We start from the raw sequence: 16241 nt of genomic DNA, 5'->3' as shown, positions 1-16241 counted from the left end.
TAAATCTACTCTCTCTGGCTCCAAGGCAGGGCTTCCCCAGCCAGGGGCTGTGGCAGGCAGGGCACCGACCGGTAAACTTGCATAAATGTGAGGTTGACTAATGTCGCGGGCAGCCACACCAGATATCTGCTTACAACAGCATCTGCCAGCGGTTCTGAGAGACAGAGGCACATTCTTCAGCTTTTTCATCTGTGGCCTTTCGAAGTATCCTAATCCATGGTCCTTTCTGGAGATTCACTCTTCTCTTTACTCCTTCACTGGCCTCTGGAGGGACAAGCTGGAGTATCTCCAGTTGGCTCAGCCAGTCCTCGGGGCAGAAATATAAAAGCACTACTGTGTGCATGATCTATCGGAGAACTGTTCTTCGGTCTGGTGTCCCCCAGAGGAGCCCACTAGGAGGTCGCGCCTGCCTCTTCCCAGTATCTGTCACAGCTGGGGCAGTGTGTTAGACTCTCCTGACTAGGCCCAGGGAAGGAAGCCCAGGCAGGCACCAAGAAGTTAGAGGTGTTTGGCCAATCTTGCCCTCCTTCTTCCTCCAGTAACAATAGGGCTTTGTTTGTCAGGCCTGAGGTTACTGGCTTGGCCTTGGAGTCCTGAAAACGTGCTAAAATCCCTTTTCCAACTCAACCCTTTGAGCCTCAGTTTGCCCATCTGGGTGCGTGCTGGGGGCGGGGCGTGGAGTGGGTAGACCACTCAGGGCCCTCCCTTCCAGTTTTCAGGATGCTGCTGGCCTAAGAGGGTAGATCTTGCTTGCCCGCCAGCAGGGACCAGCAGGGGATCCCGGGAAGCCGGGCGACGTAGGCGCCACCGGGAAGCCCTTAGGCAGAGCGGTCCCCAGAGCCGGAGGTCGGGCCAGAAAGGACCCTGCAGCGAGGCGGGAAAGTTCTGCGGCCTCCGAACGCCGTTCGCGGGTCAGACCCGGGTCTCTGGGAGCGCAGGGGTCGGCTGCGTCGCGACGGGCGAGGCCGGGCGGGGGCGGGAGGGACGGAGTCAGGAAATTCCCAGGAAATTCCTTTCCATTCCGGCATTCCCTGCCCCCTTTCCTTGGGTGCTGACTTCTCCGGACCCTAGGAAGCACAAATGAAATACTTTCCGGGTTTGCTCGCGTCCCTTCTCCAGCCTCTGGCCGCCTGGGGCTTGGCGCGCGTGGGGGGCAAATTCAGGCCGGCTCGCCCGAGTTCGCCGCCTTCCCGCGGACGCGGAGCGGGTCCAGCCCCCGGCGCCGACTGGAGCTCCGGGGTGCGCTGCCGCTCGGTCTCACAGCTCGGGGAAGCGTCCCCCGGCTTCGGTCCCGTTCGGCTTAAGCTGGTGTCACATGAGCGGCGGAGGAGTGGGAACCCGGGGAGTGGGCGGGGGCGTGCGCGCCGGGAGGGGGCCCGCCCAGCCACCTATATGCGCCGCGGCCCGGCTGACGGATGCCAGGAATTCCCAATGAAAGGCGATGGGGGGAAGTTTGGGCAACTCGGCCTGGCCAATGGAGAACCTCGGGAGGGCTCTGCCCCTTTCCCCCGCCTCCGCCCGCCTCGGCTCCCGCAGCGCTAGTGTGTCCGCCTCGCTCACTGTGCGTGGAGATTAGGTCCCAAGCAGGCAGTCCGCGAGCTCCAGCCGCAGCCGCCGCCGTTTCCTCCGGCAGCAGCTATCGCGAGCAGCGCCGCGGCGGAACCGGGCGCAGCGGAGCGAGCCCGGCCCCGCCAGCCCAGCCCAGCCCAGCCCGACTCCCTCCCCACGCCGGGGCAGGAGCAGCAGCAGCCGCCGCCGGGAGAGAAGGTGGAGGAAGAAATCCAGCTTGTAGCACGCGCGCACCATCATGGACCATTATGATTCCCAGCAAACCAACGACTACATGCAGCCCGAAGAGGACTGGGATCGGGACCTGCTCCTGGACCCCGCCTGGGAGAAGCAGCAGAGAAAGGTCAGCAGCCTCCCCAGCCCGCCGCAGCCCCCCGGCTCAACCAGATCCACCCGCGGCGCTCCCGGCTCCCGGCTCCGAATGGGCTCCAGGCTCGCACGAGCGGGGGCGGGGGATGCGCGGCCGCTGCGAGGTGGGGTGTTGGGTTACAGGCGCGGGCGGAAGGGGGAGAGCCCCTTTCCCAGAGCCCGCGAACGCAGAGCCCGAGCGCGGGGAGGTGGGGCCGCCGGTGGGCAGGTCGCCTTGGGGTCCGCGATTCAGGCCACCCGGCTGCAGCTGCACCGTCCCCGCGTGGGCAGGGGGTGGGAGGCGGTGCTTGGGAGGCTGGGGCTGAGCCGCTGGCTGCTTGCTCCGGATCGATTTTCCCTTCCCTTCCCCGCCCCCTGGCCGCCTCTCCATATGGCGTGCGGTGGCAGCGCGCTTCCTGGGCAGCCCTGGGCTGGGTACCTGCGGGGGGCGAGGATCGCGGGACTCTGCACCTTCCAAGCCCAGCCCGCAGGCCGGGGGAAAAGCGGGCGCCCGGGGGATTGGCAGCCACCTTTGGGTCTGCCTGGAGGTGTGGACCTGCTGGAATGGGGCCGGAGCCGAGAAAACTAGGGGGCAGAAGCCGGTTCCCCAGCCAGCCCTGTGGGGGCGGGGTCAGGACGGCAAACCGTTTTATTGCTTAACTCAGCTGCGGGCGGACACGGGTTTGCGTTTGCGTCCTGTCCCTCCGACACCGCATATTCCTGGGAGAAGGCGAATTTGGGCAACTTGATCAGAGTTGACGGGTTCCAGGACAAGAGGTTGTTTACTGGGATATTTGGGGTCAATCATTGGGGAATCCCTGCTTAGCCACCATCCCCAGGCATCCCGGACGAGGTGTGCTGGGTGCGCACGCCGCCACAGTGGCTGGCTCGGAGCTGGCGATGGGACCCGGGCACAGTGGCCGGTGGCAGGAAGAGGTCCGAAACCACTCTTGTGGGGCGGGAGAGGAGGGCGCCCCAACCCTGCCTCTGCTTCCTGCCTGTGCTGTGAGCTCTTGCCCCAGGCGGCCACGTACCCTGAACACCCCCCCCCCCCCCGCTGTCCGCTCCCATCCGGTCCCTCCTCGTTTCATCTCCCCCCTTCACCCCCCGCTGATCTGGGAATGGGGGGGGGACAGGATGGCGCGTCCCTTTGGATAGTGCGGTTAGGGCTGGGCTTGAGGGAGAACGCTCATGTCCAAAAATGGTAACATTCATTCCCTTTTTTAAACTTAAAAGGGGGGGAGTTTAGGGAGCCGACTGAAGTTTTTTTTTTTTTTCCAGCCAAAGGCATCCTGTATTAGCTCACTCAGGAATCCTAAGCCCTGAATCGGGGCCCTTTTACTCACTTCATCAGACAAGCAGAGGTAATTTAAAACACACGCACAAAGGGCTTCCTCAAAGCCTGCGACCTGAGACCCAGGAGGAGGCTTCGGCTTGCCCAGCCCTATAGGGCAACGGCAGAAGGTCTCTGGGTTGGAGCTGACTTACTTGCACCGTGACAGTTGCTTAAACATCCTCCCCCTCTTCCTGTTGCCCCCCCCCCCAGGGTCTGGGTGGGTGGATCAGGGGGAGAGGCTGTGACAGCCCCCCACTCACCAGGCTTATTTCCTGGCACAGTTGGGCTGTTGGTGGAGCTGTGAATGGAGTGGGTAATTTGGAGATTCTCATGGGGGCAAGGGTAGGGGCTTTTTAAAATTTCAGGATGAGGCCTTCTTGAGACTAGATTTTAAGTTGGAAAGGGGGAGGTGGGATTAGGGTGGTGGATGTCTTGGGATTTTCCATGGGGAGTAGAGGAGACATCCCTGTTTACGGAGCACCTACTATGTGCCTAGTTGTGACACAAGTGACAGGACTGTGGGATCAAGTTCCTGGGAGGGTAGAAACTCTTGTCTCCCCAGTGTTGGTCACTGGACCCGTGTATAGTATTGTGTATTATCAAATGAATGAATGTATTAAATATAGTTGGGGAGAAAAATTATATTGTTTCTGTCTCTTTCTCTGTATACACATGTATAGACTCATGAAACTCTGACGTGGGTGCTGGTGGGTGTGTCTCGGGCCTCTGCGTAGCCAGGTGGGAACAGGATCCTCTGAGAAATCTGGCGATCTAGGGGGTAAACTTGGTGGTTGCAAGAACTGACATTGGTGGATGTTAGCCTGGCACACCTGAGGCTGAGGAAATGAGCAGAGAGGGAAGTAAGCAGTCCAGAGTCCTGACTGGTGCATGGGGGAAGGGGGCTGGAATGCAGCCATCTTAGGGGCAGGAAGCTTCCCCTCACTTGTCCCTGGGTAATGAGGAAGGCAAGAAAGTTGAGCTTGGCATCCAGAGCCTGTGAGGATCTCTGGACCAAGGGGAGCCAACGTGCTTTGGCAGGGTTGATGGAGGGGGTGGGGGTGTGGGACAGGCTCTGGGCCTGACTTTGAAAATCCAAGGTTTTTTTTTTTTTTTTTCCTGCCGTGAATTCTGTAATCTTACATGGGCCTCGTTTTCTTGTCTGAAAATTTCACCTAGTTCTCAGTGGGGTGGTGGGGATATAAGGAAGTGGTATTACATGGGAGATCAGACCTAAAGTAACTTGTTGCTTTTTTTTTTTTTTTTTTCTTAAAGATGTGTATATTTATTTGTGGGAGAGAATGCCCAAGTGAGAGGGGGAGAGGGATAGGGTGAGAGCATGCTCTCAAGCAGACTGAGCTGAGCACTGCCTGGGCTCCATCTCATGACCCTGAGATCATGACCTGAGCCAGAGCCAAGAGTTGGACGCTTCACCAACTGTGCTACCCCAGGTGCCCCAACCTGGGTGTTGCTTTTGACAGCTTCCCTGCTGAGCTTGGGCGGTGAGGGATGAGGGGGATCAGAGCAGACTAGTGGACAGAGGAGGCCGGCTATTCCGGATGGAGGCAGGAGGGTGAGAGCGGGTGGGTGGGAGGACACAGTGCGGTGGGATACGAAGGCTTCTGGGTGGGAGGCAGAAGGCTCTGTTTTTGGCCGTGGTGCAGTTACAACAATTGGAGAGACTTTGGGCAAGGCGTTTAGTTTCTCTGAGCTACTATTCAGCAAAGATTTTGGGAGCCCCATTCCATGTGCTGGGGCTTCAGCTGGGAAAGCTCCCGACAGGTGCTTCCGATCTGTTTCCTCCTCTGTAAATGGGCCGCATTCCTGTCCCGCCCTGCCCCGCTGCTGCTGAGCCCTCGGGGGCTCTGACAGGCCTCTGATGGAATGATGTGGCAGGAAGTACTTCCCTGGTGACTGGGGAGGCCTAGGCGGAGGCAGGTAGAAGTCTGTGCTTCGGTGGGCTGTGGCTTGGCCCGGCTTCAAAGAATGCTTCTGTGCAGAGTTCACGGGGCTGGCCTCCCTGCCTCTAGACACAAAATGCAGTTGCTTAGGGAGTAGGCTGGCCTTCCCCATCTTCCTGACCTTCGAGGCTGAGCTTTGAAGCCACCTTTTTGCAGGGAGCAGGTCTGAACGCCCCATCTTTGCCAGGTGACGATAGCCTCGGTTTCTTGGCTCACGTGTGTCTCGCGCACACCCTCCTATGTGTGCCCGCCGGACACCAGGCCAGCTGGAGAGAGCATGGACTCTGAGTAGCACCCTGGCTCTCCACTTGACAGGCTTGTGACCTTGGGCGAGTTACTTTAACCGCTCAGCCTCCAATTCCTTACGTATAAAAAGGAGCTAATATCCCCACCTGCTGGGTTGAGGAAGATTTGTAAAATGGCAGTTTCCAGCTGTTAAGTTTTATTCTCTCTGCTCTCTTGTCTTTTGAATCCTGGAGGCTCAGGTTTAATGGGTATTCCCACAGGTGCCAGTCCTGGGGTTTTTAAAAATTTATTTACTTATTTTATTTTTACATAGAGGAGCTTAGTCAATGTTTGTTGAGCTAATGGTGTTGAAATAGGCATTCACCTGGCAGGTGAATGAAGGCCCAGGTCCTGAGTCTGCACCCGCATCGTGCCGGGTCTCAGGAAGATGGGCCCCTTGTTTACACTCCCTGCTGGCCCACAGGACCATTGCAGGAGCTGGCCAAGGCCACCGGTCGAGGGAGAGGCCTGCTGTGGAGGGGTTTAGCTGGAGGCACAGGACATCCGTCTGCCTTCAAGGTTCGGGCTGCAAAAACCAGAGTGATGCTCTGTGGAAGTAAAACGTGCAGGAGGAGAGAACTGACTCAATTCAGTCCTCCTGCCCCTCACTGTTCTGCACTGCTGCCTGCCTCAGCCAGTGCCTGTGGCCATGGCCGGCGGCAGGACCCAGCTTCTTGTGTTCTCTGCTGGATCCCTGGTGCCTAGTACAGGGCAAGGTGTCGGGAAACATAGTACCACGCAGGGCTCCCAACTCCAGGATGGGAGGTGGGGCTGGGGACGGGATACTTTACATTCCAGACAAGTTGCCCCATCTTGGGGCTATATCCTGGCTCCAGCCTCTGCAGATAGACGTGCTCTGGGCACTCTGGGTTCAAATCTTGGCCCCCCTCCATGGACTTCTGTGCGACCTTCAGTGAGTCACCTGCCTGCTCTGTGCCTGATGATGCCAGTGGGGAAATGAGGAAATTAATCATTCCTGCCTGATAAGAGTTGAGTGGAGGTTTAAACCAAGTAATGTGTGTAGGGAATTTAGCATAGCACGTAACAGTGAGTGCTCAGTAAATACATGTTAACTCTTGAGGAGCCAGAGTTTCTGTGGCCTTTCCCACATATTCTTGGAGATAAGGTGTAGCATATAAACCCATCTTAGAAGCAGCCGACTCCTATGGGGCTAGGAGTATGCAGAGCTGCGTCCTCGTTGACCTTGGGCCTTGAAGTGGACTCTGGCTCATTCTGTGTCACTTGACCTTTCTGGTTGCTCTGTCCCTTCACTGTAGAGTGGTGTAGAATCCTTGCCTACCCTTTACCTACCTCTTGGGTATCTAGGATGGAGAGATGAATGTGAAGTTCCCGAAAGCTCTGTCAGTTTGTTAAGGGACAGGTAAAATGACCCCAAAGCATGAATGTCCTCCAGTGGATACGGCCTGGAGTGTCTTCAGGCCCCACGGTCAAGTAGCTGAGGGCATTCTTGAGGCCCCGCCCACACCTCCGGGCAACCTGCCAGCCCCACTTTGCTCTAGGACTGGTTACAGCCGCTTCCCTTCCCAAACTTGTCTCTTGTGGGTGCTCTGAGAACACGTGCCCCATGGTTTGCCAATGATCGCCAAAGCCCGTAAGAAAGCTGGACAGGGGCGTGGAGCCTTGGGGCTGCACGACTGGCTCTGGCTGTCACCTAGGCTTCCCTAGGACAGATGGGAGAAGGCCCAGAGCTCACTGAGAACCACATTGCCTAATTTTGAGGAGTGATGATATCTTGGGGAGCTGTTGTCACTGGAGTCAGGCTTGTAGGAGTGATAGGCCCCCAGGCTCCCACAAGGTCTGTGGTCACCAGTTTCCTGGAGCTGACTTCTTTTTTTTTTTTTTTTTTTTTTTTTAAAGATTTTATTTATTTATTTGATAGACAGAGACCACAAGTAGGCAGAGAGGCAGACAGAGAGAGGGGAAGGGGAGCAGGCTTCCTGCTGAGCAGAGAGCCCGACGTGGGGCTCGATCCCAGGACCCCGGGATCATGACCTGAGCCGAAGGCAGAGGCTTTAACCCACTGAGCCACCCAGGCGCCCCTGGAGCTGACTTCTTGAGGGGGTGCTGCCAAGGCTGTGCTCACTGCAGTGGGGGTGCGGGTGGAGGAGGCCTGGATCCATGGGCCCTTCCTTGCAGGCAGTTCTAGGTGTGAGGAGGTCAAACCAAACGGGCATCCTGTAGTTTGTTGGTGGTGGTTGGGGTTTGAGCCTCTCCTCTCCTTCTCTAGGAAGGCCCAGAGCTGGGCACCTGGCCAGTGGCTCCAAACTGTAAGCCTGGCTTGAGGACTTGTCCCACGAAGCCTGGTGCCTTCTGTGCTTCTAGAACAGCCTGAGCCTGAGACCTGAGATCTGCCGCTGCGTGTTCCTAGAGAAGAGCCAGGGTCTCTCTGCCCCACTACCTTCTAGTCCCTTCTTAGTGTAAGAACATCAACAAACTCCCCTGGCAGAGACCATCAGTGGGCATTGGCTGAATCCGGGTTATGTGTCCCGCGCTCCACCCGCCTGAGGTCTTGCACATCCTGGTTTAGGTGGAGAGGGAAGCAGAAAGCTAGAACATTGCACCAGGCAGCGCCCCAAATGGCCAGAGGTGTGGTGTTGGCTGCTGTGGGGCAGGAGCCAGCCCTGCTCCCTGTCTGCGCTGGTGGAGAAGGGGAAGAGCTGGGGCCATTGAGCTGCTTCCTCAAGGATTGGCAGCGTTTGAAGATTCTGCTGGGAAGCCTCCCCCTTTCTTGGCAGTTGGGCTGTGTGTGTGTGTGTGTGTGTGTGTGTGTAAACGAGGGCAGGGCAGGAGGGAGCCAGAAGTGCCGAAGGGCAGGCCAGAGGCTCACCGGCCAACACCTGCTCCCATTGTTCTCCCTCCTCCTCCTTCGTCCCCACCTGACCTCTCACCTTTCTGAGAGACCAGGCTCTTTGTACCGCTTGCAGATGGGGCTCTTGAGCCCCACATCTGTGCAAGTGTCGTGGGAACTATTCCAGACAGTTCACCTGACCTGAGTTGCCCCTGCATGTAACTCACCCAGGCTTTTTCTAGAAGGGGGTGTGCAGCCAATGGCCTGTGGTCTCAGGGCACCTTCCCCCCCAGCCCTGCTTTTCTCCCCACTGAGTATCCTCGGTGGGCACACATCTCTGCCAGGGCCCGGGGACCTGGGCTCGGTTACTCACCAACGACCCTGGGGAGGCTTCAGAGCCCACTGGCTGGTTTGGACAGATTAGTCCCTGGAGAGGTCATGGCCAAGAGACTGTAGGCAGAGGAAAACCCTTAGCCTGGTTCCTTAGTCCTGGCCACACTGGGTCAGCCCACTCAGACTCCTGATTCAGGCCCAGGGGGGTCTCACTGCTGAGGTGCCAGTGTCCTGCTAAGCACTAATTGCCCAGACCTGGTCCTGCTGGAGGCAAGGGGCTTTGGGAGTGGTGGGGGCAGGAGACCCAGCAAATCAGGGCTCAGAGCCAGCCTGGAAGCCCACCTTCCTCTTTTTTTTTTTCTTTTTTTTAATAGATTTTATTTTTAAGTAATCTCTATACCCAACATGGGGCTTGAACTCACAACCCTGAGATCAAGAGTCACATGCTCCAATAACTGACCCAGCGAGGCATCCCCCCCTTCTTTTTTTTTTTTTTTAAAGATTTTATTTATTTATTTGACAGAGGGAGATCACAAGTAGGCAGAGAAGCAGGCAGAGAGAGAGAGGAGGAAGCAGGCTCCCCGCTGAGCAGAGAGCCCGATACGGGGCTTGATCCCAGGACCCTGGGATCATGACCTGAGCCTAAAGCAGAGGCCTTAACCCACTGAGCCACCCAGGCGCTCCCATCCCCCCCCTTCTTAACACATCAGGATTTCTCACTGGGTCCCAGGCTAGGCATCAAGTCCAAGCTCCCAGAAACCTTCCTTCTCAGTGTGTAGGGGGTACATTTTTACAGAGAGGGCTGGTCAGTTGCTCTCTTCTCTGCCTTACCTGCCCTAGCCCTTGCTCCCATGTCCTGCCTGGGGATTATCTGGCAGGTTCTCAACACATTAGGCACCTTGAGTTTGGTATAGTGATGCATCGGCCCCAAAGCCACATGGGTGACCATCATGACCCCAACATGCCCTCCCAGACAAATAAGCAAAAACAGTGGCAGTCTGCAACAGCCTGAGCATGGTCATCTTCCCAGACCAGAGCTGGAAGTAGAACTGTACTTAAAAAAACAAACCAACCAACCTTTTTCTCATCATATTCATAGCAGCTCCCTCCCGTCTGAGTACAGGCCAAGGATCAGGCTCTGTGTTGGGGACCCTCTGTTGAATTAGCCCATCTGACCCCGTGAGGCGGGTGCTTTATCCCCATGTTACAAGTGAGAGAGCTGGCTCAGAGCAGCAGCGTAATTTTCCAAGATCACACAGCCAGTCAGAGGAGGGCCTGGATCCCAGGCTGGGCAGTGTGGCTCCCCTGTTTGCCTCCTCACCACTTCGCTGCTTATCAAATAAATGCTTGTGTTATCTGGGAACATCTGGCCAGAGACAGACAGATGAAAACATTCTGGAATTAGATAGTGGCGATGGTGGTACAACCTTGTGCATACATGAAAAACCATATACTAAATATACTAAAACTTGCTCAAAATGTGTATACACTAAATATATGTAAATATAGTCTAAATATATATAAATATACTATATAAGCAGAACTTCTAAAACCCGCTCAGATGGGTGACTTGTACGGTATGATTGTATCTTCATTTAAAAAACCCGAGAACATGCTAAGTGATACAGAGGAGAAAATGACGATTGCCTGTCCTCCCACCTCCAGAGCTCAGCGGCCTCTCAGGAGTTTCTGGTGCTCTCTGCCTCCTGGCCCCTCTTCCTCCTTTGTGTCTACCTGTTCTCTGTTGCTCACTGTTTACTCTGAGGTCAGGGATCCAGGTTCATGGTGACTGAGTGGGAGAGCCACAGAAGAGGAAAATAATCAAGAGAGGCATCTTTCATAAAAAGCTTGATGTGACCCTGTGCTTGGAAACTGCTTAAGAATAGATTACACATAAGCACAGGCAAGTAGAAGGCTGGGGTGGGGAGGGTGGGGGTGGCTCTCCTCATTTCCCTAAGGCCAAGTCCCACCGCACCTGCACCTTCTAAACCCTGTTGGTTGGGAGTGCTTCCCACAGGGTTAATAGGGTGGGGTGGGAGCGTCCACGGGGGGCAGCTTTCCCCGGGGCCCAAGTACTGGGAAGGGGGGTGCCCAGGGTCCTCCCCCAGGAGGCAGCTGCACGCTCTCAGGGTTGCTTAGCAATAGTGGGAAGAGGTGACTTAGCCCGCTACAGAGGCGGGAAGAGAATCAAAAGCAGCCGGGGATGGAAATCGGGAGTAGACGCAGAGGATGCTGTTACCCTGGAAACTGCCTCCTTGGTCTTTGGCCGTAGCCGGCTACTTTGGGGCTGGGGTCTGCTCTTCCTTGAGAGGTTGTGGGTCCTCTCCAGGCCTGCAGGGTGGGGGACACAGAGAAACGCCTCTTGCACGTGGCTTGCATGTTAGACATGTTCTCTCCGTTTAGCATCCATGACAGCCTTGGAAGGGACGTGGGATGATCACTCCTGACAGACGAAAATCCCAAGCCGGGAGATAGAAAGTAACATGCTTGCCAGCTGCAGAGCGAGAAGGGCCTGGGAAGGAAGGTGCTGATGCCTTTGGTCTTTATTTTTTATTTTTTTTTTTAAGATTTTATTTATTTATTTGACAGACAGAGATCACAGGTAGGCAGAGAGGCAGGCAGAGAGAGAGAGGGGGGAAGCAGGCTCCCCGCCAAGCAGAGAGCCCGATGCGGGGCTCGATCCCAGGACCCTGGGACCATGACCTGAGCCGAAGGCAGAGGCTTAACCCACTGAGCCACCCAGGCACCCTGCCCTTGGTCTTTAAGGGGAACCTTTTGGTTTAAAGTATTTCCCAAGCCTGAGAACTGGGAGGTGATGTAAACACTGTCTACCTCCTGGGGAAGGAAGAGAACATGAGAGAGGGAAGGCTGGAAAGGAGCATTTTCTGCTTTATACGAGCCCACCAGTATTTATTAAGAACGTCTTGGTTCCCCAAATAAGTAAACTGACTGTTACGCTATTGGAGGGTTGTATGGTTTGAATTACCTCAATCTGTCAACCCTTGGAGGAAGGTACTGTTATTTTCCTTGTTGCAGACAGGGAAACTGAGGCTCAGGGAGGTTCAGTATCTTTTCCAAGTTCAACCAGCCAGTAAGCCAGGTTATGAATGAGCCCAGGCAGATCGACCTCAGAACTCAACTCTTAAACCATAAGTACTGACAAACCTTTCGGTATTCTGTAGTTTATGTTTTGAGAGACAAGGCTTATGTAAATGAAATCGTAAGGAACAGCTAAAGATGGTTTATAATCAAGCACTCATTATAGGATTCATGGTTGGGGTTTTTTTTTTTTTTTTAAGATTTATGTATTTGAGAGACAGAGAGGGTGCAGGAGTGGGAGGAGCTGAGAGAGAGGCAGGGAGAGTAGCAGGCAGACTCCCCAGTGTGTGTGGAGCCAGATGTGGGGCTTGATCTCATGACCCTGACATCATGACCTGAGCTGAAACCAAGTCAGATGCTTAACTGACTGAGCCACGAGAGGCCCCAGGATTCGTGTTTTTTTTTTGTTTTTGTTTTTGTTTTTTTAAAGTAAACTCTGTCCCCAATAGGTGGCTCGAATTCATGACCCTGAGATTAAGAGTTGCACACTCTACTCACTGAACCAGCCAGCGGCCCCGTGATTCATGATTTTTAACATTTACGCTTTCACACGTGGTTTTCTCTTCGTTAATCATGATGAGCAAACTTGTGAGGTCTTACTCCCTTTCTGTACAGAGGGCAAGTAAGGTTCAGAAAGGTTAAACGACTTTGCCAGGGTCTCTCTTTCAGCTTGAACACGGGCGGAGTTGGTTTTGAATCCAAGTCTTTGACTGAAGGGTGTGAGAGGCTAAGTCAGGCGAGCAGGGCTGACCCGAAGTTACTTTTCTTGGTTAAAAAGGTAGGAGAACATTCTTTTTTTTTTTTTTTTAAAGATTTTATTTATTTATTTGGCAGAGATCACAAGTAGGCAGAGAGGCAGGCAGAGAGAGAGGGGGAAGCAGGCTCCCCGCTGAGCAGAGAGCCTGATGTGGGGCTTGATCCAGGATCCTGAGGTCATGACCTGAGCCAAAGGCAGAGGCTTAACCCACTGAGCCACCCAGGCGCCCCTAGGAGAGCATTCCAATTGTATTTCTCCACGCTTCTGAGTAGAAGGAGTAACTGACAGGAATAAGCTGAGGTCCCCTGAGCCTGAAGGGCCCCCTGTGTCCCTGGTGGCCTCTGTAGAGCTGACCCTGGCTTTTGGGAACTGGCTTCCCTGCTTCAGCACTCAACCCTGTCCCTCCTCTGTTGCTGTGCTTCCCTGAGCCTCACCTGGTCCTTGTCTTTCCCTTTGTTTGGTCACCAGGGGAACAGGCTTTGAACCAGGGAGCCCTGGCTCACTGTTTATTTTGATTTTAAATGGAACCCAAAGCTGGAGGTTCTTGTTTAAACTGTGAGATTGCTAAGAAAGCTGGGGAGAGAAAGTTGGGGGGCTCAGGCTAGAGTGAGTTCAGGCTTTTCAGTGCTGTAGGCCAAGGCAGGGGACAACACTGGAGGGGAGGACAGTGCCCTTCGTGACCCCCACTTTCAGCTCAGGGTGTAAATCAGAGGCCCCAAGTGGTTCAGCGGGTGGCGGAAAAGCGGTCGGGGGCGTGGGGGAGGGAGCCAGTGATAAGCTGTCTCCTCTCTGCCTTGGTTTACCTGTTGCATGCTGGTTGGTACCAGGGACCTGGTCAGAGCGCAGACACAGGCCAGGCCAGGGCCCACACGGGAGCATTTTTATGGGCCCGAAGATTTATTTTTTAAAAGCCATCTGTAAAGCTGATTATAAACGGATGGGAACAGAATGGAGGGTGGTGAGCTCTATTTTCAAGTCCTCTGTAGGGGAGACACCAGGAGGGGTGGGTACATTGGGGTGGGTGGCCTCCTTCGTGCAGGCCTCCCAATGGAACTTGGCTTTCCGTCTTGGAGGACAAGCCGTGAGCCCTGCGCGTGGGTGGGTGGGTGGGGTCTTGCTGCCATCGGATTCTGTCTTCTCTCCTTATGTCCTCCGATGTGGGACTCTCCACTGTCACAGCTTTGGGTTTGGGGAGGGAGAGAAGTGAAGTTTTCAATTCTTCTCAGTCCCAACACCAGGAATACAGGATCCCCACTGCCCCCCAGTCTGTGGTCTGCTGTGGGGAGGGGGCACTAGGCCTCCGTGTCTGTCCTGGGCGTGCAGGCCATGCACACGTGTGAATGCAGGTACATGTGTGTGTCTCTCTGGCTCGCAGAAGCCCCTGTGTTGATTTTGGCTGCTGTCTTGACTTTGGCAGAGGAGTGGCTCCCTTGCAAACACCACAGACATCCTCCCGGTCATATATAATGGCAATTTCCAGTGGAGTTCCTGATATTTCGGAAAGGCCTTTCTTTCCAGGAACCTGAAGTACTTTTCCAGACTTGGCTCTGGGAGCTGGGATATGGAGGAGGCGGCCCATGAGTCCTGCTTTCCCGGAGCAGGGGAAGCGGGGCCAGACCCCTGGTTTCCTGCCCTTTTTCCTGGATCCTGGCTGGGTCTGTTTGGAGGCATCTTTGCAGGCATGAAACCCCAAGGCCTCTTCTTAATTTTGACATTTCCCCAAACTTGAGTCTCTGTGAAAGCCACTGTTTTTGCTTCAGTTGAACAGTACTTAATTTAGAGGTTCATTGTACATACCTGAAAAAAAAAAATTAAGGAATGCTGTACTGGGGTGTCAGTCCACTGGGCCTGTGTGGGCTGCTGGCACAAGCAGGAAGGCTGCAGTGGGGCACAGTGGTGCCAGGCTTGGGGACCTGTCCCTGATTCCCCTTCTGTGGGAGCTGCTGGTTCAGGAGGCCCAGGCCCAGGGAATTTGTCTGGGAATGTGGAACTGAGCATTAACCACCCCCCCACCCCCGTGTGCACCAGCCCAGTAGGGAGCTGTGGGCCAGGCATGGTCAAGTGTTTCCCAGATATTAATTCATTTAGTCCTTTTTTTTTTTTAAAGATTTATTTATTTATTTACTTATTTATCTATCTATCTGAGCAGGGAGCCCAATTCAGGGCTTGATCCCAGCACCCTGGGATCATAACCTGAGCCAAAGGCAGATGCTTAACTCATTTGCCAGGCACCCCTCATTTAGTCTTTACAACGCCCTTATGAGATGACTTAGCTGGAGGTAAAGAAATTTAGAAAGGCCTTGAAAGGCTCAGACAGTTCCAGCTGGTATTTCTAGGTTTTTCTAGGCCAGTGCGCATAGACCACGTGTGTTACTGGTAGAGGTGAGGTGCTGGGGTGCCCGTCCCCCATGCTGTTCCCATCCTCCCTGGAAGTACCGCTGTCTGGTGCTCGGTGCTTTCTGCCCTCAGGGTGTGTTGTGCAATCCCTGCCTGTATAGTCGTCTGTATTTTAAGCGGTGGCATGGCCAGCGGCGCCGTGCGTGCACGCTGTGCTTTCTGCTCACACCTTTCCTGTGCCCCGGAGCCATTGAGGTTGGCCAGGCCCCGCTACCCTACCCCGTTTCATGGGGGTGACCACGGCTGAGGCCTGGCGGGTCTGAAGGACCTGAGGGACTTGGCCAGGTGGCACAGGGGCTTCCAGGTGGAGGCAAGACCAGAAGCCGGGTTTCCTGCCTCTGCGGGTTGCTCTCTGTGTTACACCTGCTGCTCCGCCCCCACCCCCACCCCCACCCCCACCCCCCCTGCCCGGGTTCAAAGACTCCCTGGTATTTGAGTAGGAGGCAACAGCAGCCAGCCTCAGTTTCTTCTTTCCTTTTCTCCCACATGTGTTTGGGCACCCCGCTCCCATTTCCGGTGGGGGGGCCGTCTGCACCCTTGCCCGCCGCCCTCCTTTCCCAGGGCCTCCAAGAGTCAGTTTCTTAGGGACTCGCTGCTTTGCCAGTTTTTCTCCTCCCAGAGTAGCAGTTGTGGTTTTTATTGCTTCTTGATGAAGCAGATGCGCAGTGACAGAAAGCTACTGTGGATCTGGGAATGCTTCTAAATGAGTTTGCATTTTATGTCTCACACTGGCATCTTGCAGCATTGGGAAGTTAGTTGTCCTCTGCACGTAGGGTTTGGGAAGAGGCTGAGGTGGGGAACCACAGCTGAGCCCTTCTTGGCCGGGCCCCAGGGATGGCCGGTGGGATTTCAGTTATGTCTCTGTGCCCCTGGCCTGGTTGCCTGGCTCTGGCCTTTTCTTCCTTCTCTGCTGGCTCTTGGCCCCTCAGCACTTGCCTCGCCCACTTAGCCCCTGGGCAGAGGATGGGTGGGGGGTGGGGGGGAGGTGTGGGGGGGTGCTGGAAAGGACAGGCGTGTTGGCAGCCCTCATCACCCTCACTTTGGGCATTGTTGTGAAATGCTTGGCTCTGAGGACATTTGGAGTGTTCTCAGGATGTCACTGATCTATGAATGACTTGGGGCTCCTTGGATGATTGGACGTGGGCCCGGTGGGGGGAGTTTCAGGAGCTCCACCCCCCCAGGAGGGGGTTTGTCATCTGGGCCTCCTGGACGCTGGTGCCTCTGTGATCTAGACAGATTCATGTCACCTCACCCCAGAGCCTGGAAGCCTGGAAGGGTGGCTCTCCAAACGTGACTGGGCATCAGAATCACCCAGAAGGCTTGTTAAAATGCAGATGCTGGATGCCATTG

At 55.2% G+C, this 16241-nt stretch overlaps 1 protein-coding gene across 3 annotated transcripts in view; it reads left to right on the top strand.

The window, feature by feature from the left end:
• The first annotated feature begins 1218 nt into the window (after nt 1–1218).
• The window catches only part of ACTN1 (actinin alpha 1), a 95570-nt gene continuing 80547 nt past the window's right edge, over nt 1219–16241 (top strand). For all 3 annotated transcript variants that reach the window (XM_080808237.1, XM_080808236.1, XM_080808235.1), the window contains exon 1: nt 1219–1912. In XM_080808237.1, coding sequence (XP_080664363.1) covers nt 1808–1912 — 105 coding nt within the window. In that variant the 5' untranslated portion in view covers nt 1219–1807. The remainder of the gene's footprint in view (nt 1913–16241) is intronic.

This window comes from Martes martes (genome assembly GCF_963455335.1).
Source record: "Martes martes genome assembly, chromosome: 7".
NCBI classification, from domain to species: Eukaryota; Metazoa; Chordata; class Mammalia; order Carnivora; family Mustelidae; genus Martes; species Martes martes.
Note: the sequence above shows the minus strand (reverse complement) of the source record. Positions and strands in the feature narration are given on the sequence as shown.